Source organism: Myodes glareolus, chromosome 7, assembly GCF_982192425.1.
Source record: "Myodes glareolus chromosome 7, mMyoGla1.1, whole genome shotgun sequence".
Taxonomy (NCBI): domain Eukaryota; kingdom Metazoa; phylum Chordata; class Mammalia; order Rodentia; family Cricetidae; genus Myodes; species Myodes glareolus.
The window spans coordinates 94,638,383-94,663,950 of NC_142032.1; the positions used below are offsets into that span (position 1 = coordinate 94,638,383).

General features: G+C 37.2%; 1 protein-coding gene and 1 non-coding gene across 3 annotated transcripts in view; both read right to left on the reverse strand.

Annotated features, from left to right (window-relative positions):
• Positions 1-548: 548 nt before the first annotated feature.
• Positions 549-25,568, reverse strand: part of Ipo7 (importin 7) — a 42,749-nt gene continuing 17,729 nt past the window's right edge. For both annotated transcript variants that reach the window (XM_048460236.3, XM_048460237.3), the window contains 21 exons: positions 25,194-25,350; positions 22,942-23,031; positions 20,358-20,452; positions 20,165-20,249; positions 17,699-17,833; positions 16,925-17,024; positions 16,185-16,261; positions 15,918-16,034; positions 13,793-13,882; positions 13,239-13,404; positions 12,919-13,079; positions 11,944-12,072; positions 10,174-10,240; positions 9,969-10,094; positions 9,381-9,478; positions 8,302-8,397; positions 7,599-7,819; positions 7,302-7,507; positions 5,248-5,454; positions 2,768-2,884; positions 549-2,130 (listed from right to left, as the gene is read on the reverse strand). In XM_048460236.3, coding sequence (XP_048316193.1) covers positions 2,033-2,130; positions 2,768-2,884; positions 5,248-5,454; positions 7,302-7,507; positions 7,599-7,819; positions 8,302-8,397; positions 9,381-9,478; positions 9,969-10,094; positions 10,174-10,240; positions 11,944-12,072; positions 12,919-13,079; positions 13,239-13,404; positions 13,793-13,882; positions 15,918-16,034; positions 16,185-16,261; positions 16,925-17,024; positions 17,699-17,833; positions 20,165-20,249; positions 20,358-20,452; positions 22,942-23,031; positions 25,194-25,350 — 2,638 coding nt within the window. In that variant the 3' untranslated portion in view covers positions 549-2,032. The remainder of the gene's footprint in view (positions 2,131-2,767; positions 2,885-5,247; positions 5,455-7,301; positions 7,508-7,598; positions 7,820-8,301; positions 8,398-9,380; positions 9,479-9,968; positions 10,095-10,173; positions 10,241-11,943; positions 12,073-12,918; positions 13,080-13,238; positions 13,405-13,792; positions 13,883-15,917; positions 16,035-16,184; positions 16,262-16,924; positions 17,025-17,698; positions 17,834-20,164; positions 20,250-20,357; positions 20,453-22,941; positions 23,032-25,193; positions 25,351-25,568) is intronic.
• On the reverse strand, positions 13,494-13,677 carry LOC125417238 (small nucleolar RNA SNORA23). The gene has a single exon (XR_007237088.1). It is a non-coding gene; the product is annotated as a small nucleolar RNA SNORA23 (small nucleolar RNA).

Genomic DNA, 25,568 nt, shown 5'->3' on the forward strand with positions numbered 1-25,568 from the left:
GTGCGCCACCTCTGCCTGGCCTGACAGTTAAATGTTCTGAAAGATATGTCAGTACATCTTCTTGAAAAAAAAAAACCTCGCCGAATGAGAATTTTCATTCTGTGTATGGGACTAACTAAAACCTTTATTAGATATGGTTTTCCGGTAACCTGGATCAATTCAAAGATCAGTGAAGTCTGAAAATTTAAAAAGAATAGATATTAGGGTGCAAAACATAAAAGACAATGTTAATATTCAGTAAGTTCCCCCTGTATTCAATGTTGCATATATGCATTTTTATATTATTTTTATTTTATTTATTTTATAGAATAGTGACATTTCCTTAAGCAACCTAGGGTATACACTTGGTGCCCAACTATGAGGCAGTAATAGAAGCACACTTGATTAAGTTTGTACCGACACATTCAGACATCTTTTTCTGTTGGCCAAGACTTTAGTATTAAATTAAAAAATACATTCACTCCTTCAGAGTTAAAATAGAAAACCTAACAGTGCCAACATTAGTGGCTTAAATATTGGTATACAAAAAAAAACACAACACCAAAGGATTTTCGTAATTATGCATTTTAAATATCAATATGTGCATTTCATTTGTACAGTTTATAAATTTTGTTTTAGACAACAGTATGTAGTAGTTTTGAATCCACTGAGATGTTGCTTTCAATTTGAAATATTGAGTATACATGTATATAAAAAATAATCCAATGTATGACTCATCTGACAGATGTTTAAGATCAATAAAGGCTTATCTTTGAACATGCATTTAGGAAGAGAGGGGAGAAGCCCACCTCGCCACCCTGTTGTTGCTGGCTTGTTTCTGCAGTGGTATCAATAGTGGTTTTTAGAGGGAACCATGTGCCTTCTGTCTACAGTTAGGATAAAGATACCATAATCAAGATGGGTAGAAGAGATGAGGAAAGGGGAATGGGCAGATATTAGTATTAAGTACATTTTGCACTCTTTCTGGTACAGGATAAAAACAGGTCAATGGGGATAGGATTAATTAGGAATAAATTGCAATCAGATCAAGACATAATTGCCGAATTAAGTTCTTTTAATAGATTGCATATATAGATGTTTAGCCATACTCTAGATCAACTCTTTAAGAGTAGAATTTTTATGTCCAATTTACATGCTTCAGATATCACCTTTGTTACATAAGGTCTTGTGTCCAAATGTCCACTTGTACACTGAGAGCTTTAAGGAACAAAAAGGACAGAGGGAGTTGCCATTTTTAGCAGCAATGAAACATCACTAACCCCTTTTTACATACCGAATTCAAGTCACTACCAGAGGTGAGTGCACCACAAAGTCACCAGATACAAAATTGCTAGTTCATTTTTAAATTAATAATTAACCTGAAATCACCCGTCCCCCCACCCCATTACATCCCTTTTTATAAACAGCAAACAGTTTTGCTTTTATACATAGGCTAGCAGGCTTGTTTCAATATGAAAGTGCTAATTCATTTACAGATTTTAAAATCAGTTATGTAGTGCTACAATAAATGTCCAATCTACATAGGAACAATCTGATGAATGAAAATGATAAAGACTGAATAAGGCTATCTGATTACCTTATCTTATTTACACATAAAGGATACCCAATGGTAAGGAAGAGACAGAAATCGGACAAATACTTAGAGGTGTAAGAATTACATCTACCTTTGAACTTTATACTGTAAATGAGACATTTTAAATAGTCCTGTAGCCCATGCCTATTTTTTCCTCAGAAAAAGAAAAGCTGCCTTCATGACATCCCCTCGTTTCAGAATTCCACAGTGTCTCTTGAAGCTTCAGAGTCAGGATCTTACTTTCTTCAAAAAATAAAGAAAATAGCCCCCCAAGTTAACCCCTCCCCAGATCCCTCTAGTTTCTCGTCCAGCGCCAGGTTACATGATCAGCTCCCACCTCCTGGGGTTTCTGTCCATCTATTTATCAGTTAGTAGATAACATGAACCGGTTCTGGAACCACTACTAGGAGGAACACAAGCTCTTCACTACACTCACACAGCAGGAAAGAAAGTGGAAACTCAATTCATCCCTGGTGCCGGGCCTCCAAAATTGAAAGAACTTGGCACAACTGGAGCACTGAATTTGTATCCTCCATGTTTTTCAATCATTTTTGATTCTAGAAAAGAAGGAGGTGAAGCATTAATGACCACTTACTGCTTTGGGGAAAAGGAACTGCCAATATCCAGTAACAGACACGTGTACTATGTAAGCTGTATCTAGACTTCTTAGCCAATTTTGATTTACTAAAAAATAAAAAAGCTTTATATTTTTCATTGTGCAAATCATTAATCTTAAAAAGAAACAAACCTATCTAATCAGTGAAATAGTGAAATGTTTAAAGATGAAATATCTGTGATTTCACTGACAAGGCAAAATTTGAGATCAATAGGATTTCTATAACATTATTCATTGCTGGGCGGTGGCAGTGGACACCTTTAATCCCAGCACACGGGAGGCAGAGGCAGGCGGATCTCTGAGTTCAAGGCCAGCCTGGTCTACAAGAGCTAGACAGGCTCCCAAGTCACAGAGAAACCCTGTCTCGAAACCCCCACCCAAAAAAAATTACCCAAAATTTAAGCAATTTTATTAAACCACTACACACTGAGTGTAATCTAAAGTTATTCTTAAAACAATTCAGTGTGTACATCTCTAGCTGACATACCTTTACACAATATTAAATCCCTTCACATGAATGTAAAGAAGCTGTATGAAGTCATTAATTGCATCAGAGGAAGTTAGGTTAACTAACATACCATGGGCTGCTCTTCTTTGATCAGCCAGAGTTGCTATATCTTGCAACTGTTTCCTTTGTTCTTCATTAAGACCATGAGTCAAAGCCTGATACCAAACAGGATTACGATTTTGAATAGCTGTGTACAGGGAAGAAAAGAGGTGAACGGAAGAACATTAGATATGATAATAGCCAATTTTATTTATCTCAACTAATACAGTAGATAACTCATTAGGGCTCAATCCTAGCAAGAAGGCAGAGACAGGCAGATCTCTGACTTCCAGACCAGCCTGATTTTAAAAGCTTGAATCTCATCAGTTTTTAACAAGTAACAAATCTGATAGACATAGGAAATAAAGCTAACATAATTACCACAAAAGATTTTAAAACCATATGCATTAATCATGTATGATAAAAAAAAGCCTTACAAATACATTCTGTATTTAATGCTTTCCTAATTCAAATCCTGGGATGGGATGTAACTTGGTAATAGAAAACCCTTAACTAGCATGGAGATCTTGGATCCAAGACCTAGGCATGTTATAAACAAAGCACACAAATGGATGTATGTGTGCAAGAAAGGTGAGTTTTTCTTACATACATGACGAGATTACAGAGATCATTAATTTTTATTTTATAGACTAAACAGTAAATCATTTTTAATGTATAAAAGAAAAAAATTTCTCCAAAATGTCTCAAAAATCAAGCTATCACAGGGCTTACAACAATGTATTTAACTCCATTTCTAGGTGATCTGATATCTATGGCCTCCACAGGCACATGAACTCACATGTACATGCCCCTACAAACACATCCACAAATAATAATTCACAAAACACAAAATCATCATTCCTTAATTTTGAAAAAAAAAATACTATACCAAGACATAAAAATACAATGCTCATATCATATATCATATATTTTTAAATGTTTTGTTGTTGCAATCATGAAACTTGTGAGGAAGAGGCAAGTGAATCAAAAGTTGAGGGTATTCTTCAGCAACCTAAGCTAGGCAAGGTTTAATTAACCACATAAAACCCTATCTCAAAAACAGTGATATATACATGGCAATAGAGAAATAGATCAGCACTTGTTGCTTCTGCAGAGAATCTGGATTAGGGAGCAGGCAGATCAAGGTCAGTCAGGCAAGACCTTGTCTGGCAAGGGGGTGGGGAGAGAGAAAGGGCTCTAAACTGATTTATGTATTAGGTATTATTTTTGTTTTGAGGAGGAAGAAGGACTAACATTCAATACATGATTTTCTGCTTTATTGTTAAATCTATGGATAGGTCCTTTAACTGGCATGTTTTCTCTACAAAACAAACCACATAAACAGGGAAATTAAGTAATACTAGCATCAATTAGTTCTTAACACTATAAAGTTCAAATACTATCAGAGATTTTGTGGCCTGTACCAAACTGCTGTCAACCTCATGTTCTTATACATGTCTGCAATCTACACACTTTGGGAGACTGAAGCAAGAGGACCACAAGTTAAGGCCAGCCTGTACTGCATTTGTTTGTTTTGCTTTTCCAAGATAAGGTTCAGCCTGTGTAATAGCAGTGGCTGTCTTAGAACTTGTAGAACTCTTTTTTTCCTCTTAGAGACCTGGCTTTTAAAGAGGTTAGGAAACTGTAAAGATGGCTGAGCAGTTAAAAGTGCTTTGAACTGTTCTGCCAGGACTTGGGTCTGGCAAGTTCTCAGCACTCATGTAAGGTAGGACACGACCACCTCTAACTCCAGTTTCAGGGGCTCCAAAGGCCATTTCTGTTCTCTGAAGGCACCTGCATTCACATTCCCACACATATACTGAAGGGAAAAAAAAAAACAAAAAACAAAAACCTAAGACTTCAAACAAAAGGGCAAGGAAACCCAAATAAATTAATAGAAAATACTAGGAATCTGTAAGATGAGAGGAACTTTGATCAAGGTAGATCTGAGTTCAAGGCCAGCCTGGACTGTAGAACTAGTTGCAGGATGGCTATGGCTAAATGAGAAACCCTGTCTTCAAAAACCAAAAAGAACAAAAACAAACAAACAAAAGAAGTTTTGTTTTCTTGAGACAGGGTTTCTCTGCATAACCGCTCTGGATGTCTTGGAACTCGCTTTGTAGACCAGGCTGGCCTCGAACTCACTGATATCTGCCTGCATCTGTCTCCCAGGTGTGCTTCATCACTGCCTGGGGGGGGGGGGGGGGAGTTTTTAACTCTGTAATTTATGAAACACACTATTTTCTGATAATGTACATCTTTCAAATGTATAATGAGTGTAGCTACAGAATGAATAAATAAAGGAAGAAGCCAGACATGGTAGTAATACATGAGAGGCACAGTGGTACATTTATATGGTCTGCCAAGTAAGTTTCCATCTCCAAAAACGGAGGGAAAATACACTCAAAGGAAACATGTATTTTCTACTGCTTTGCAAGGTGTCTTTTGTCTAAGGATTAGACACAAGAACAGATCTGTTTAATTAAATATTTCACTTAGAAATTGGCTTACTTTGAAATATAGCTTTAAATATCTGATACTCATCAACAGGGTTGTCTTCATCATCGATGATTGTGGAATAGCCTTCCAGAGCAGTTTCCTCAGCATCATCTTCTTCCCAATCTTCATCATCTCCATCTTCACCTGCTTGCTTAGCAAGAATTTCCAAATATTCCTGCCCGTCTTCATCAATATCGTCTTCATCACTCCCTAGTTCTTCTGCCAAGTCAATTATTTAAACAATGAAACAGTCTGTTACTCAGCAAAGTGACAACTACTTCAACACTCTTAGATGTCCATGAAACCCAACTAAAATCAACTGATAAATAAAAGTATTGTTTTATTGAGATAGGGCCTCTCGACAAGCTCAGCCTGGTCTTACAGTATCATGCTCCAACCTATTAACTGCTGAGACTGGAGGTGTGTGTAACACCTGACTCCTTTCTATATCCAAATACAGGTGACAAAAGGAGGGGAAATAATTGCCTCATCTCCCGGAGAAGATTACTGTTCTCATGTGATATATGAGAATACTGAATGGTTTTCTCTTTTAATGCACCATGTTAAAAGGGCCTCCGAAGGCCAATCATGGTCAAGAAATCCCAACCCTGGGGAATGAAAGCAAGAAGAAGCAGAGTTCCAGGCCATCATAGGCTACAGAGTAAAAACTTGTCTCTAAGATAAATTATACTTAAAAAAAAAAGACAAAAAAACTAGTGAACCAATAGTAAACATATTCATTCAACAGAAGAAACACACTAGTCACATGATCAAACACTATAGAAAACTTCTAGGTAAATGAACCCCACAACTTTTCCTCCCAAGAATCTCTTCAGGGAGGCAGAACTATGCTTTGTCTTTTAAGAACTGGTTGCAAGGGGCTGGAGAGATGGTGTAGCAATTAAGAGCAATGGCTTCTCTTCCAAAGTACAGAAGTTCAATTCCCACCACCCACATGACAGCTCACAAATGGCTGAACTCAAACTCCAGGGGAACTGACACCCTCATACAGACATATATCCAAATAAACACCAACGCATATAAAGTAAACCATAAAAACTGGTTGTGAGGCAAGAACGGTGGCAGACACCTTTAACCCCAGTCCTTGGGGTTAGAGGCAAGTGTATTTGAGATCAAACCAACTTAGTCACAACCTGAGTTCCAGGACAGGGCTCTATAGATTGTATGAGGGTGTCAACTTCTTAACTTTTGTGCACTGGGATATAGGGGTCACATATCTTGGAACTGGAGTTAAAGACAGTGAGCTGCCATGTGGGTGCTAGAAATTCAACGCCATTCCTCTGGAAGAACAGCAAGTGCTGAGCCATATCTCTAGCCCCAAGAGAACCTGTCTTAAATAACCAGAGGAAAAAAAAAAAACAAACAAAAAAACCCTGATGTGGTTCTTTGTTGAGAGCATGATTCCTACAGATAGGTCAGTATGCTGAGATTTTCCTGTCTCTACCTTTAAAGTGCTGGGTTTATATGGTGCTGGGATACAATTCTGGCTTTGTGCATGTTAGGCAAACACTCTACCAACTGACTTACATCCTCAGTTCATCTTCCTAAACTTTGAAGGGAACTAAATAAACTTAGCATCTTCATTCCATTTAGTACAATTTGTCTAAACAACATATGCCTTTCTGCCAAAGATAGAAGCTTTTAGGTTTATGTTTTTCAAAAAATATGGTCTATTTTTTCAATATTTACAAAAAATATGGGCAGTGGTGGCACACACCTTTAATCCCAACACTTGGGAGGCAGAGGCAGGGGGATATCTCAGTGAGTTTGAGACCAGCCTAGTCTACAAAGAGAGTTCCAGGATAGCCAGAGTTTTTACTCAAAGAAACCATGTCTCAAAAACATAGGTCTACTTAGCTCAGGAAGTCCTTCAGTTAGAGAACACAACAGCTGTCGCAGCCTATCAGGCATTGGGGTACTGGGTACTATCTACCTGGCTTTCTGATGAGTGAATCTAAAACCATTTGGTTATGATCCTATGATGAAGAATTCTATGATGATTTTAAGCACACACGTTTTGTTTCCACACACCACAAATCCCTTACCAGTTTCATCATCGTCTTCGGCCTCATCGTCGTCATCACTGTCATTTTCATGTTCTGCATGGCAGGCATATGCTCTTTTTAATCCATTAAATAAAAGGATAAATGCTGGCAATATCTGTCCTGAAACCTGATTTAAAACCTGTGGTATTTGTTCCATATCAATAAGAGCACACAGGCCCAAAACACACATCTTCCTGTCATGAAGCCTAAAAACATCAAGTAAAAATGGCAATTACACTATAGTCTATTTTATTATAAGTAGAATCTGAGATACAGTTACAATTTATTATCACTTACCCCAGGAAACAGTCAACATCATTAAGCCATTGTGTGATAAAATGATTTGTAACTGGTTCAACATTATTAGGGAAGCGAAGATTTTCTAAGGTATTAAGTAGCAGATGTGGATTATAATATAATGCTGCAATTGCAACTTGCAAGCACATTGTTCGGAGTTCACTTGTCTTGACTTCTCTCGTCAGTCTCTCTAAAGCTGCTTCCACGAATAATGGAATACACTGTAAAGAGAGATTACAAGATATCTTCCAAGACTGTAATAGCATCCTCTCTAGCTTATTATATCAATTTATTCATTACTTTAACTGAACCTTCTGACCCTAAAGGGGACATCTAAAGATGACGAGTTGAAGCACTTTGAATTGTTGAAGTACTTTCATGGAAAAATCTACTTATAAAGAAAAGCAAGTCTTCACTGACCTGTGAGAACCTCACTAATTATCAATCCTGGATTCAGAGTCTTCCCACTTAAAATGACTGATAATGCAGTCACTGAACCAAACTATAAAAGCCCTTTATCCAAAGCTAATTTACATGAAAATATACACATCAAATATACAATCATTACATGTAATTTCAATATTTAACAATGTTGGCCATCCAGGCTATAACCGTGTGTAAAATATAAATGCCCCAAAGGCATTTAAATGTGCCACAAGAACCAGCACTCCAAACCTTCAGGTAGAAAATCAGCATAACCAACCTGATCGATGCCACGCCCTTTACACTGCAGAATGATGACCTCTAATAACTTAGCTGCATGACACTCAGCATCTTCTCCTGCAACTCCAGTAAGAACCTGATCAATGCACAATACAAATGGCAAGAAGGCTTTGTGAAACATTTAAGTATGTAGAACTATGTATCTACAGCTCTACTTTTCATGAACAATTACGATGTTCACCATAAAAGGAACAGATGCTATTTGTGTATAACAGCCTACCCTTCTGGCACCCTAGTCTGAATTCTTATCTTCTAGCATGTTAACCAACACTAAGTTCTCTCGTAGAGGTATAAGCTAGAACACTAACTTTTCTCAAGGACACCTGGCTCTTCTGTAAAGAACAAACAAAACAAAACCGACCATTCCAAGTGTGGTAGCACAGGCCTGTTGTTAAAAGTCCTAGCGAGATTAAGGTAGAAGTATGAGCAGATTTAGACTGGTCTGATCAAGTTTAAGCACGCACGTGCGCACACGCGCGCGCGCACACACACACACACACACACACACACACACACACACACACACACACAAAATAGCAGAGTAGTTTTGGTTAGGTTTTAGGGTTTTTGTAACTCTGGCTAGCCTGGAATTCACTTTATACGTGAGGGGAACCTCTAACACTGCTAGAATTAAAGGAGTATGCTACCATTCTCAGTCTACAATCAGCAAGCATTCTTTTTTGTAATCCCATTCTTTTTTGACATCCCTAAAGTCAGATGTTTAAGAAATCCCAGGTTCAAAATATTTTGTCTGTTTATCTACCCAGAATCTTGTGCGTGCTAGACAAGTGTTCCATCACTGAACTGTTACTTCAACACACTCAAAAAAATTTTTTTTCTAATTTTTCGGTCTCAAACTTACTATGTACACCATAACCTTGAACTCCCAATCTTCTTGTATTAACCCACAACGTAAGTAATCAGTCCCTTCTATGAAAGAATTTGTTACTTTTATTAAAGCCCTTAATTGATCAACGTGTTCTGTCTTTAGCACAATCGAGGAACATGTATATCTTTATCACTTTAGTTCATGTACCTGATATTTGAAAAGGGGCCTACCTTTTTACACATACTATATATCATCTCAAGATACTTGGTATCAGATAGAAGCGTGTCTGTATCAACTGTTACATAGTTATGCAGAAGAGGCATCATGTCTATAGTTAAAAGAAAAAAAGAAAATCGATTAGTACATCATTTACCTGTGATAATACCCCTGTGCCCACAAGGAAGAATCTCCTATATCACAGGCTACCCTCAAACTAGTTAGGGGTAATGATGACTTGGAACCTCTACCTGTGCCCGTGCACTGGTACAGAGAAGTACCAAGGCACCAGGCTTAACAGATTTTTAATAAAAATGCTTAAATGCAACTCTGGCACTATTATGTCTCTATCAATTACTTTAAAAAGGATTCCTTTGCATTAAGCAAAATACATACACATACTTATTTCCATTAATTATGACAATTATGAGGCATGTGTTTGCATGTGTTTTTAAAAGCAAACATTAAAAATAACACAACAATTAATACCCACATGCTATTCTTGGGCATTAATTGTTACTGACGTGTTCAAATTATAAATTATTAGGTAATCATAACGGGGTACAGGAAGAGTAAATATTTTCATGCTGATTTAACTTTACCTGTAAAGTAATCAAAGCCATCTTGCTGAAATACCTCAAATACAAGGGGCAGTAACTGCCACATTTGTGGAGACACTTGTTGACATGTCAGACTATGTGCCAACGAGAAGATCTCCTCATAGAATTCTAGAAGAGAATTATCAAATTGTCAAGACATGCTTATTCATCTTAAGTAATATGAAAATGGTGAAATCAGGTATAATACCTAAGACATGCTGTTGCAAAACGGTCCCAATGACTTGTAAGCAGATTCCCTCAAGCTGCTGGGTTATCTAAAAGAAAAAAAAAATTCTAAGCAATGTCATATTTTTCGAAGAAAGCACTTTGAATCTCTTCTGAAACAACACACATAAAATCATGAACAAGTCTAACAACAAAGAGAAAAATAAGAAACTACTTGCTTATTTATAAAAATGGCAGAATGGGAAAAAACTACCCTAAGTCTTTTTCTTTTGAGTATGTTCATTACACTCAGTCCAAACGAAACTGGAAAGTCACAATTTTATACTAAAATTGTCTGAAAGAATGAAGTGTTCATAAATGCCAGTAATTCTGATTAGGCCATTTCCCTATCTTTCCTTTGTTTTTTTTTTAAGATTTTATTTATTTATTATGTATACAGCATTCCTCCCATGTATGCTTGCAGACCAGAAGAGAGAACCAGATCTTATTACAGATGACTGTGAGCCACCATATGGTTGCTGGGAATTGAACTCAGGACCTTTGGAAGAGCAGGCAGTGCTCTTAACCACTGAGCCATCTCTCCAGCCCCTTTCCTTTGTTTTCTAAGAGTGGTCCTTCCTTAATTAAGACCCCAAACTGAGTAGCCTCGGCTGGATTTGAACTCACTATGTAGACTACACGAACCTCAAGCTCAGAGATCCACCTGTTTCTGCCAGGTTTAATGCATGTTAGCATGCTCTGTACCATTTATCAAATCATCAGATAGTGACTCATGAAATATACACTTAAGTCTCAACTCCATCTAAGAACAATGGGAAATAACGCCTCCTCGGCCCTTTTCCTATCTGTGAAGAACATACGAACATTAAATATAGAAGGAAAGATTTACAAATTAGATACATTGAAATATTAATTTCAAACATATGTTAATAAATTCCACTTAAATTTCTTAAAGATTTTCATTTGATAAATAAAAAAAGGACAAGATTTTACATAGATTCTGCCAATCTGTAATTATGATATAAAATGTAAAAATGTTCTAATGCCATTTATGCAACAGTTAACAGACATCTAAAAATATTACTTGTACATGACCTGTATCACTTGTATAAACATCCACAGTACAATTATCAACATGAAATTCATGACAGTGACCATGGGGAAAGAAGCAGGGTTGAAATTATCACTAGCTAAGCATGGTGGTAGTCTAGAGTCTAAGATGCAAGGAATACATAAAACCAGCACAGGCTATATTATATGTGCAATGATTTTCAAGTCATTATGGGGTACACACACACACAGTAAGACCTTATTTCCAAAAATGAATTGATTTTCAAGTCATTATGGGGTACACACACAGTAAGACCATATTTCCTTACATTACAAAAAATTAACAGACAAAAAGAATGAAGAAAATGGTGAAACCAGAAGATTGTTTATTCATACATTCATTTTTGTGTTTATCTATGTCCAGGAACTGAACTCAGGTCATCAGCCTTGGAGACAAGGACCTTTCCCTGCTGTGTCATCTCTCTCCAGTCCAGAAACACTTCCAAGTGAAACTAGCATATGTTTTCAAAGAAATCATATGCTGACTTTAATAAAAAAAAAATATCAGCTTCAAAACACTCTGTGTGTACTCTATAACTTAATAACATTTGTATGGTACCAATTTTAACCTTGAAGCCAGAAGTAATTAAGTGATCAAATAAAAGCAGATGAAATGGCTTTATAATAGCCCATAAAAAATGTGCAGCATGAGTCTTTTACTATTTACTTGTTTATTTTTTACCTCTTTATGATCTTCAACCACACTCAGAAGTGTGTCAATTGTATTTAGAATGCCCATGGCAGTGACGGCTTTGTCATCACTTCCTTCCTCATCTGGTCCAGTCTGGATTACTTGGTTAAATGTCATTGCCTAGAATCAAGAGAATGAAATGTATTCAATGCTTTGATTTGAATACTGGGAGAAGAGTGAGGATACACAAAGAGAGTAGCAGACAGGCTGCATATCCCAGGCAGGCCTCAAACTTTCTGCCATAGTACTTGGGGGTGGCATATGGACACAAGATACACAATGTTTTTATCATTAATATTCTTAGTGCCAAAAGGACTAAATGACCTGAGTACAGTGCCAGCCCCAGCAACTTAGGGAGATCCTTTCTGTGACTATCCACAAATAAGGTAAATTAAATCACCAGGATGCTGATTAGCCTTTCTAAAACACAACTCAATATAGGAGTGTTTTGATTTCAAATATGTTTGTGCAACATCTGCATGCCTAGTGCTGCTCACACAGACCAGAAGAAGAGGGAACCAATGCTGTGGAACCGGGATTGTACATTGAAAAGTTCTGAGGCAACATGGAGGTGCTGAAAGTTGAACCCAGGTTCCCTGGGAGGACCTAAATAAACTGTTCTGAGTACTCAGGAAAGCCCAAAGGATCTGGGACAAACACACCTAAGAGGCTGCGGTGTGACAAAATAAGGTAGAATCCCAGTCACGCCACGTTTAGCTCTAGCAAGGAACTCCATGTATTTTTTAACTTCACAATCTTTCTTTATAAAGTAGAAGTTATTTCAACTAGAACCATGTGAGAAATAAACAAGGTAAGTATTTGTCAAGGGCTTTAGACTACATGTAATATAGTAAGTTCCAAGGAACATTTGCATTTAGGAAAAGCAAGACCCTGTGAAAAACTACAGGACTCATAGAGCAAGCTAAACTAACATCTTTGCAACAGCAACAGGTTCAAACAACATACCAGATGTTGTGTCATTTCTACAGCAATAGGAGTAACTTCTTCACTATATTCACAGATCATTTTCTGAATTACATTTGTAAGGTCATCATTTTCTGTTTCTCTTATAATATGAAGAAGAGCCTGCATTACAGGCCTGATAAATGGAGTGATGTATTCTTTAGCTGTAATAGAGAGGGGAGAGAAACTTAAACAGGTAATTAGTAAGTTGGATACAAAAAGAGAAAACCCCAAGTGCTTTCACAGATTTTATCAAGGTACTTCCTAGAATTCTGCTTTACAGTTAGTTATGTAACAGTATCTATGACATACTAACCACTTACCTTTTTCTTGATTGCTTATCAATACTTGCAGTGCAATGGCAGCTTCCACTTTCACGGGCATTTCTCGGTCATCAATCAGACATCTTCTTGTCAGCTCTAAAGCTGTTTGTAGGTTCTGATCACTTTTGAACTTCACTTCACAAAAATAGTGAAGTACCCAGCAAGCCTTTAAATACAGGGGAAAGGGATGGATACATGTGTGTGACTATAAACATCTTATAATAGATTTCTCAAAAATGAGCTCTTCCCAGAGATTTGTGTCCGGGAATTTGGAGGCTGGCCAGTGGGAGATGTGTTAAAGCACACAACACTAAACCAGTACTATGATCCCATGTTACTCTTTGGCTGCACAATCTTTGTGTGGATAGCAAGATCTGAATGCAAAACACAGACAGACACTGCTACCAGACATAGATGACAACTATGCACACAGTACTACAGCAGCCAGGTAAGACGCAGAACTGAGACATGTCTTCAAGACAAAGTTTCAATTTTTAATCATTCCTTACAAGACATACAAATAAATACATCAAATATACAACTATACAACTTACTCTTGCTCTCATGTATCCTAGCTCACTGCTGAAGAGAGGAAATACATGATTCTGCAACATGTATTCCATTTGATCTTTGTAGATCTTTTTCTGTAAATACAAAAACAAAATCTCAAAAAGTTGTCTCAACAACTGTTTCAAGTTGCAAATACACATGATATTATCAAAAAGGACTAATAAAGAGACATACATTTATTCTCCTCCGTAAATCTCATGATACACAACTCATTCATTTTTATACTGTGACTATTCTTTCCTTTGAAACAGGCCCTCAGTATATATTTAAGTCTGCCACATGAGACATGATCTTACTGCCTCCTTTTACTTACCCCCTACTCCCAGCAAGTCCTAGCAATTATGTCTTGAATTCCCTAATTAGAAAGCACCACACCAAGTTTCAATGGAACCTCGTCTGCTAAGAAACTTAGGAGGCTAGAAAAATAACTTAGTTGGCACAACACATTCAGTGAACTATTAAGACAATTTTGAGCATAAAAAGGCACCATGACCTACGCTTGAGACTCCAGTAAACACATGCATGCACGCGCGCGCACACACACACACACACACGAAACACAGATTACTTTCAATTCTAAAGAAAAATGTTTAAGGAGCACATGAAAATATGAAAAGATTTTTCATTTTATCAGTCACGACAGACATACGCAAAAGAGAGATGCCACATCACATAAGATGGCTCCAGTATATAAAAAAAACAAAACACTGCAGCTTGCTGTGGCGGCCTACACCTCTAAGATTGCCACCTGGGATGCTAAAGTGGTAAATCACCACCACTGAACCTGGTCATGTTAGCCCACAATGGCTATAATGATAAAGAAAGTAAGCACTGGAAACAATAGCGATTAAACACTGGTAACCTCAGCATTTGAGGGGCTGGCACTAAAGTGTCTCAAGTTTGAGGTTAGCCTAAAAATCAAGAAAATCAAAACCAAAAACTAATGATCAGTGATCAACATGTGGCGGAAATTAAAGTTTTCATAAGCTGCTGATGCTAAAATGTAGCAGCCATTTTGTATAACCCTCTTAAAATATAAGGAGCAATTTAGACTCCTAGAAAATGTAAAACAGACACCCTACACAAACTTGTAGAGCAATGGTTGCCAGCAACATGGTTCAGAATAAAAAGGTAGAACCATAAATAATGTATATCAACTGAACCATAGACAAACAAAATGCAATATTAACATCCAATTCAGTATTTGGTAATGTGAAATAAGCATAGCTACATGCTAGATGAGAAACCTTTAAAACATTACACTAAATCCAAATGCCAGTCACAAAGAACACATAATACCCTTCAGTTTGTGTGAAAGGTCTAAAATAAATTCATAGAAATGTAGGCTTAGTACTAGGAGACTAGGCAAGAAATGGAGAAAGACTTCTATTGTAGATATGGGATTTCTTTCTTTTCCTTTATTTATTTTTTGCTTCTGTGAAACAGGGTCCTGAGATTTTAAGTTGTAGACCTGGCTGGACTTGAACTCACAAAGATCTGCCTGCTTTTGCTTCCCACAGCTGGGATTAAAGGCAAGACAGGATTTCTTTTGTGGTGATGAAAATGCCTTGAAATGAGATAGATGCAGTACTGTGACTATACGGTGAGTTACATGCTCTTAAGAGTTTTTAGTATTTCTTATTTATTGTCTGTATTTTGTCACAGTGTTATGTGCATATCAGATGACAATTTCCAGGATTTAATTCTCCCCTATCATGTGAGATCCAAAGATTGAACTGTCAGGTTTGGAGGTTACCAGCTGTAGTTAAATACTTTAAAATAGACTAAATGCGCTACATCAGACCTTGGGTTTAAATTTAAAAAAAAAAGGAAGCTATTAAATTAGAGGTGGCAAGATGGGCCAGCAGTTAAAACCATTCACTGCTCTTCCAGAAATCCAGCGTTCAGTTCCCATAACCCACATCAGCAGGTTCATAGCAACTCTAACTCTAGCATCAGTTATCCAACAATGTCTTCTGGTCTCTGCAGATTTTAAGTATTGCACACATTTGTTACACAAGACAGGTAATCTATATTAATAGAGATGATTAATTGTATATAAATATATTATGACAAATATATCACACTCTCTAGCACACAAAGGATTACCTTCAGAAGTATTTCAGCTAAAGAGCCAATCATATGCAAGGCTCCATCTTTTTTACGAGGATCAGCATTTGGTTCAGTAAGAATCTGGTAGCAAAATCCCATAGTCTTTTGTAGTACCTGAATAAAAGACAAGCAACACTTTATAGACTAACCTATGATTTTTGACCAACACAATGACAAAAATAACAAATGCTTAACACTGAAAAAGGGAATATAGTTGACGAAATTGAAACTAATAAAGCAAATGTTATCTATCTGATAACTCACCTCTTTCCTTTTACTACAGGCTGTGAACAAAAGTGTCTGTGCAGCAGTAGTAGGAGAAATGAAATCTTCAAACACATCTAGAGAATACATGTAAGATGAAAATTTAGAGGTAATAATAGTTTTTACTTTGTTTTGATATAGGTCCCTAAATCTTTCAGGAATCCCAGGCTGGCCTTGAACTCCTTATCCTCCTTCCTCAAACTCCCAAATATGAGGATTAACAACATGGAATATGGTGGTTAGTTTACTAACTTTCTTTGCAAAATACATATTCCCTAGTTTATGAATTGTGTTCTGTAAAAAAACAAAGCCCTGGATTTAGATGTGGTGGTGCAAACCTCTAATTCCAAGGCTAAAGTAGGAGAATCTTGAACTCAGGGTTAGCCCCACAATAGTGTCACATGCACTTAATCCCAGTGCTCAGGAGGCAGAGGCAGATACATTTGAAGCCAGCCGGGCAATAACTACACAGAGAAACCCAGTCTTGAGGGGAGGTACACACCACAGCAGGTATGTGGTGGTCATCAGAGGACAATATCCTGTGACTCCTCAGGTCATCAGGCTTGGCAGCAAGCACTGGACTTACTGAGTCATCTTTGTGGACCCTCTTGTTTGTGAGACAGTATCTTATGTAGTTCAAACTGGCCTCAGATTTGTCAAGCAACCTTCCTTTTACCTTACTAATTATGAGATTACAGGCCTGTACCACCAAACACAGAAAAAAAGATAAATTTTCTTACCAAACTTCATGCGTATATATTCATAAGGGTCTTCTTGCCAGAGTTCCTCATCAGCATCTGTATAGCACATCAATGGAAAAATAACATCTTGGATAATGCCCTGCAATTTAAAAGTTAAGAAAAGTAACAGTCTTCAGCTTTCAAATTCAACCTGTTCAATCTGTTTAAGTAGCAAACAAACTAATTATATATAAAATTTTACAAACTACAATAATTTATTTAATGTATTTTTGGACCAACATCCAAGCTATATCTACTTATAAAGATTACACACAGAGACATATGTCTACATAGATAGCAGTTATGTAGCACAGCGATGCTGAGCCTGACCAGCAAGCAGCGCAGGGCCCAGGTTCAATCTATAATACCCCAAAGGCAGAAAAAAAAAAACAAGGAAAGAAAAAGACAAGCAAATTCTAGAATTCTAAAAGCTAATAAATTATCAAAATAGCAATGTGATGAAATAGTCTCTTGCTAAGTACAAATCACATGACTAAAATATTAATTGTAATCCAATGGTCAGAGCTTAAATTTTAGCTTGAAGTATGAGTTTGAAACTGAAATGTAGCTGGATATTCATAAACTATCTCATTACTTTGTCAGAGTTCTCTTCTTTTTTTCTGCTGCACTATCCAAATAATCACCAGACCCACACTAGGTAATAAAACTCAGTAATTATCCAACTTTTATGGCAATTAATGTATTTCTATTACAACTGCTAAAAAAGGCAAAACCAATCAACAAAACAGCCATTCCAGAGAAAAAAATTATTACTTGTATATGAGGTTTCAGGTTCTTCCAGGTGAGAGCATGGGAAACTCCTTGATTAATATAATTTAATGTCTGCTGTAAAACTCGAGGAGCCATATATTGTTTCTCCTTGTACTGATATAACACTTTCAATAAAACCTTTATAAAAAAGAAAGTTCAATCAAAAACAAGTCAGATAAATTTTAACCAGAAGCTAATAAAAATACATGCCTAGACATCGTCCGTGTCTCTGTCTCTCTCTCTGTCTCTCTCTCTCTGTCTCTCTCTCACACACACACACACACACACACACACCCCACTTGGTCTTTTAAAAAGACATTTTAAAACTTGTATGGAGAACTACATTAACTTGCCAGGCGGTGGTGGCGCACACCTTTAATCCCAGCACTCGGGAGGCAGACAGATTTGTGAGTTTGAAGCCAGCCTGGTTACAAGAGCTACTTCCTGGACATACACCAAAGCTACACCAAGAAAGCCTGTCTTGAAAAAGTATAGGTAGATAATTAGGTAGACAGACAGACAGACAGACAGACAGACAGATAAATGGATGGCACAGTGAGATAGTTCTGGGATAAAGTCACTTGCCACCAAGCCAGACAACCTTAATTATAACCATGGAACTGGCAAATTGTCCTCTTGCATACAATGTATTGCACACTCCTATACACATATACATGTCAAAACAAATATTTTAAATACAATAAAATAATAAACCGAAGTAAGACTGGGACAAAGGCCTGGTGTCTAGCTAAGTAAACAAGACAAACCCTATGCTACCTACTCAACATACCAACCACACTACTGAGCTAGTCCTAGGCTTGATTTTCTTTTATTAAGCCTTACTAAGTTTGTCACCTACTATTTACAATTAATCAACAGTTCCAGTTCAACCTGATATTTGAAAATACTGAATTGCAAAGTGAGACCCTTTCAGAGGATCTGAAAGATAAAGGAAAGCTACTGTAAAATATTGTAAGTTATTAATTTCTTTTTCCTTATTTTATCTATTTTACTAAGTTCTACTTTTTAGCCCTGCCTGTTACAAAATTATGTACAAAGGAGTGAGTCTATGTGTATCATAGACACACAGATACATATACTTAAAGTGTCTACAGTAGAAAAGAGAAGCCTGAAGTTCAGTCATGGTTAAGCTCCCATGACAAGAAAGCTTTAATAGGAATGCCGGCCTCAACTCACGACAGTTTCTGGTAGGGTGTTGTTAGCCAATCTCATTCTATCCCTATATTTATTCTTTGACTTGGAAGCTTCACTGAGAGAACACTATGCTCTGACCCCGCATCTCTTCAGTGGATCTCCAGTTAAATGTCATGAACAAGTCAGTTTCTGCTGGAGGCCTTCATTTGTTAATATCTCCTTCTTTTCCTAGTCCACCATTTGGTAAATTCATTCATTAAAAACTGAAAATAGGCTGGACAGTGGTGGTGCATGCCTTTAATTCAAGTACTCCAGGACAGTCAGAATTGTTACACAGAGAAATCTTGTCTTCAAAAAGACAAAATAAACAAGAAAAACAACAACAACCAACACCCTAAGCGCTGAAAATATGGCTATCTTAGATCATTTCCTGAAACAGTACAAAATAGCCAAACCCCTCAAAGTTTTTAGGCCAAAAAATGTTTGAAAAGTGCTATAAGGGTCAAACACATGGTCTTTAGAAGAATTAAACAAAGATCAACTTTAAGCCATATGAGTTTTGGCAAACCTGTAAATCCTAGCATTACGGAGATGGGGGAAAGAGGATTAGAATTTTCAAAAAGCCTTTTGAAAAGTAGAGCTGGAGTCAGGCACAGTGACACACACCAATAGCCCTGGTACTCCAGAGACAGGAGGGGAGGGGAGGTGAAAGGAGGAGAGGGAAGGGGAGGTGAAGGGAGGGGAGAGAGAGAAGCTGGATATGGTGGTCCATGCTTTTAATTCCAAAACTCAGGAGGCAGAGGCAGGCAGATTGCTTAATGGTCAGCCTTGTCTACAGAGAAAGAAGTTCAGGACAGTCAAGACAGAGAAACTATTTCAAGAAACAAAAAACAAACAAACAATCAAGAAAACAAAAAATGAACAGCAGCAACAACAAACATGCGACTAGAGAGCCAACATAAAAGAGCAAGCGCTGCTCAGAAAAAGCACTCACAAGTTGGCGCACACACCAGTTTCACGGTATCTGACACTCTCTTCAAGCCTCTAAGGCAGAAGATCCACCTTCCTAATCTGCAGTTCCTCATGTTGTGGTAACCCCCAACCATAAAGTGTTCATTGATAGTTGTAAGTATAATTTTGCTACTGTTATGGATCATAATGCAATTATCTGATATTCAAAACCCAGGAAAAGGCTGTTATAACTCTAAAGGGATCTCAACTCACAGGGCACTAGGAATGTTCAAATGGTTCACAATGCATGCCGAACACCCATGAACATAAAATGAATCTTTACAGCAACTCAAATAAACTTACTTGCTGGACACCAACAGCAAATGCCTTCAGAAAGACTTCAGCAAATTCATTATACTCCTTAGAAACATTCCCAGGGCTTCCATATCTACAAAAACATAAATGAACCCATTATTTCTTTATAATGCTTTACATCTATATTCATTATAGCAAAAGCTTGAAAAAAATAAATTGCTACATATGGACAAGAACATACCTTTCAAAAAGTCTTGCTAGAATATGTAAGGCCCACTTCTTACATTTCCACCAGGGCAACTCTGGTCTATCATCTTCTTCAACTTGAAGTGTTTCCTTTAAAGAGACATTTATTTAATAATATTGAGAGACTATAATCTTGAAAGAACTTTATGTATCAAGGAAGAATAGAGTCAATCATAAAGGTAAAGAATCTAAGCATTCAAAATCAAAGTAATGATTAATAACATAATTTTTAAAAGAATGAGCTAGATTAAGACATCCATGACTTTTTTAAAGTATACAACGTGAGAATACAGAACTGAAACCTTCATGCACTGCCACTGAGAATAATGCCAAATCAGGTGCAAGTCACTATGGAAGTTACTATTAATAGAGTCAAACATTCAGCCATTCCATCGTTCCATATTTATGCAAGAGTGAAAGCATGTGACTGTGTGGGGATCATGAGAGAAGGTAGAAGCGGAGAGAAGGTAGGGGAGCAGAGAAAAATATATAGCTCAATAAAAAAAAAGAAGCATGTGACTGAAAATACCGATTCATAAACACTTTCATGGGGACAATCTCAAAGCACACCATTGAGTATCATCATCAGCATGGTACAAAAGGTACTACATGGCAGAGAAAATATACAAACCACACCAAACATGAACAAATATCCTAAATATATTCGGCAAAAGAAAATTACAAGCAAGATTATTAATTCAAAATGGACAAAAATCTACTGTGTAAGAAATGACAAAGGGAGCTGGAAATAAGGCTCGGTACTTGATAGCACTTGTTCTATTATGACAAGTGGAACTCAAATCCCAGCACTCAACCTAGGTAGCTCACAGAGCCCTATAGCTTTAGCTGCAAAGCTCAAACATCCTCTTCTGGGCTCAAAAGGCACCTTCATGCACACAGGTATAACATTAACAGACACTGAAAAAGCTGCAGGCATAATAGTACATGCCTTTAATTCCAGCACTCAGGTGGAATAAACTGGTGGATCTCTTGTGAGTTTGAGATAGACCTGGTTTACAGAATGAGTTCTAAGACAGCCAGGGCTGTTATACAGAGAGATCTTGTCTCCAAAAATAAAAACAACACAAAAAAGGTAACAAGGATGATAGATGATAAGAACTGGATAGAAACTACACAAATTCTTTCTAATGAACTAAAAGTTAAGCAGGGTAACTTGTTACTGGAAATAAATTATAACACGAAAGTTGCACAATATATATATATGTGAAACATTAACTTATATTTAATATATAAGGAAAAACACACACAAAGTTAGTATCCTCAGAAGTAAGAAAAATAATTTGTGTACTTCCTCAACCACTTAATTTTGTTGTTGTGTGGTTGTTTTTTGAGACAAGGTTTCTCTGTGTAGCTTAGAAGCCTGTCCTGGAACTCACTGAAATCCACCCACCTCTGCCACCTAAGTCCTGGGATTAAAGGAGTGCACCACCACCACCACCAGATTTAATTTTTTAAACAAACTGAATACTTATATTAGAGCAGATGTAGTAGCATTTGTGCTTACTAAACTGAGTTCTAGTCCTAGCACTTGGAAAAATACAAAATTAATCAAAATAACAAGAATGTGATCTCATTCATCCCATTAATAAATAGTATTACTGTGTCATTGTTACATACCCTAATGTAGAAGTTTAAAATAAAATTCCAGATTGTTATAGGTAAGGTGCATGAATACTTAAATGTCACCAAGTATTTAACAACCTATTTAATTCCCACCTGCTAGAGAAAATAAGATTAGTAGAAATATTATAACTGTAAAAATTGCCATGTATAAAATTATAAAAATACAGTTGGATAGCTCTTAATGTATTAAAATACCAAAGTTGTATACTTCAAAAGGGTAACTTCTTTGGTGTAAGAGTTGTGTATTAGGCTGGAGAGATGGCTCAGTAGTTAAGAGCACTTGCTACTATTGCAGAGGACCCAGGACCACTTCCAAGCACCCATATGATTTCTAATAGTCTATAATGTCCTCCTCCATTGGCATGAAGCATGCATATGGTAGAGACATAAATTCAAACAATAGCCATACGTCAATTTTTTTTTAGAAAAAAATACGCCAATAATAGTCTGCTTTTTATTATACAAACCACAAAATATGGCAACCTAGCAAATTACATTCTTACTCTGTTCAAGGCCACCTGACAGATTACTAGGTTATACTCTAATTAATGGGAAGAAAGAAATGGAGCCAGAAGTGGGGGAGCACTCCTTAAACTCATCACTCGGTAGGCATAGGAAGGCGGATCTCTTTGAGTTCTGAGGCCAGCCTGATGTAAAGAACTAGTTCCAAAACAGTCAGGGCTACAAAAAGGAATCCTGTCTCAAAAATCCAAAGCGAGAAAGAGAACTGAAAGTAGCTTATTCATCTAGAAATAGCCCTTTGAGCACAAGACCTGGTTATGGTGGTACACTAGGGACGCAGAGGAAGGTGTTTTTCTGTATTGGAAGTCAGCCTGGTGTACGGTGAGTTCCAGGACAACCAGGAATTTAAAAAAAAGCTGTCTCCAGAGAAAAGTAACACATAAGAGAAAGAGAAGGAATACAAAAGAACTTACATTAGGCACATCTCTATTCACTACCGTCTTCAAAATTTCCACCCATTCTGTCAGATTCTGTTGGTTTATCAGCTCCAGTGGGAGTGTATACTAAAGAAAAAGCAAGAATTAGTATTCTTAAAGTTCCAAGTGCCATTTCCTTGTACTCTACAATACCTATCAGTTCCCCCAGTCACCATTTCTACATCAGTACATAGACTAATTTCCTTAGGGAACAATGGCATTTACCAAGGGCATTATTGCTTTGCTGAACTTACTAGTTACCACAGATTTCAAATGAACACATTTTTATCAAGTTAAAGGAATTCCCGGATTAAGACCAGAACATTTATCTTCCCTTTTCTCCACTGTCTGTATGCATATGATTTATGTATTTTTAAATTTATTTATTTATTGCAGTGTTGGGGAATCAAACTTTGAGCCTTGGGTATGCCAGGCAAATTCTATTATATTATTTCCTGGTTTGTCCTCTTTTTATAAAGGAGGAATTGCTTAATAAATTTTAAAGGATGCTTTACTAATCATCTGGAAATATAAATCATTAAAACTTAGGATTTGTTAGCTTTGAGACAGGGTCTCATGATGTAGTGCTGGTGGCCTGAAACTTCATATTTATAGCAGGAAAGCTTCAAACTCTGACAAAACTTCTGCCTTCTGCTACTCTAAGTGCTAGGCTAGCAAGCATACACCATCATACCAAGTCATCCAATTCAGGATTAAGACACCCAAGTACATAGTAAGGTGGTACTAGACTTTGGTAACATGTGTATATGTCTATTGTACATGCACTCTGACTACAGGTACCCTCAGTAGTCAGCATATAATTGTGCACAGTGTTAGCCAGGATGATCTCAAAATTCCCAAACTCAACAATTTCTGGTTGGGTGGACCACAAGTGTGCACCAACACGACTCACTGACTTACGAATAAAGATTATAAGAAAGTTTTACTAATTTAAGCAGTGAGTGGTGATATATATATCCATAGTCCTGGTTACTCAAGAGGCTGAGGCCAGCAGATCATGTGAAACTAAGTTCAAGACTAGCCTGAGCTCCACAGAAAATCCTCCATCTCTGCAATAGAAAATCACTTACACTGGACAGCGAGGAGAATTCTAACTGCCCATTTACAATATCACATCTATTAGAACTGCCAGTCTGTTGGAGGCATACTTGTTTAGGCTTTGGACTTTTAATACTAGCAACAAACCTTTTCCTAAGACAGCTCCTCACTATGTAACAGGCTGGCTTCAAATGTGCTTCTCCTCACTATAACTTCTAAATGGTGGCATCCAGTCACACTCAAGTTCTTTTTATTTTTTTTTCTCTAAGACAAGGTCCTTCTGCTGTACTATCCAGATAAGATTATAATATACCATATAGCCCCGGCTGGCCTCAAACTCATGATTCTCCTGTCTTTGCATCCAGAGGCACATACTACCACATCCAAGTTAGACTGTCAAATCTAATTATTAACACAAATGATAAAATTATTTTTCTTAATATGGTAAATGACAATCAGCATTTTCATGTATGTGTATGCATGCATACTTCTTACAAGTAGCTACAATCGTACATGCTTCTAATTCTAGCACTCAAAAAGCAGAGGCAGGAGGATTAAAGCATTTAACGCCAGCCTGGGCAACATGAGAACGATTCTGAAAGAAAAAATTAGGGTGGAGTGGGGGGGGATGATCCTTGCTTTAAAAAGAACTGGAACAAGCCCACACCCATTGTCACTGTATATAAGCAGCACTAATTAGACTCTGTGTATTATTTCCTATTGAAAGAAAGAAAGAAAGAAAGAAAGAAAGAAAGAGAGAGAGAGAGAGAGAGAGAGAGAAAGAAAGAAAGAAAGAAAGAAAGAAAGAAAGAAAGAAAGAAAGAAAGAAAGGAAGAAAAAGACATGAAGGTAGAAGAGAATATGTCAGGGGGAATCAGGGGAAGTAGAAATAGAGATGATCAAGATATATTGTATATATGTATGTATGAAATTATGAAAGAAATTAAAAATTTTAAAATAAAGAACTAAAACCACTGTTTAAAAATAGTACCTCCAGGAAAGTGAGATGGCTCAGTAGGTAAAGATGTCTTCTATCAAGTCTTGAGTTCAATCCCAGGGCCCAAATGGTGGTGGAAGGAGAAAGCCAACCCCAAGCTGTCCTCTGACCTTCACAAGAGTGCCATGGCATACACTAAGCCCCTCCCTCCAACACACAAATAAATGTAATAAACATCAAAAAACAATAGTACCTGAACAAGAGCATAAAAGATCTTGAATATCTGCTTTTGGATGAGGACAGACTGGTCAGACTGATCAGAGAGCAGCTGGATAAAGCGGTCCTTCAGAACTGGCAAGAAGTGTTGCATTGCTGCCACTAATGGACTTCGCTCTTCTGGTTTCTTGTACCTATGGAGAGGAATACAAACTAATTCTGTAAGAATGTACTTCCATAACTGTTACATACAAAAATCTGCTTTCACAAGTACCAGTAACAGTTTCTAACCAAACTGAGGACACATAGGAAAAGAAAAGCCTGCTAAGGAAAACCAAAACCACGCCCAACAGTGAAGAAGGAAGGGTAAGGCAGGGGCTCACGCCCAGAGCACACATACTGAAACTGAAAT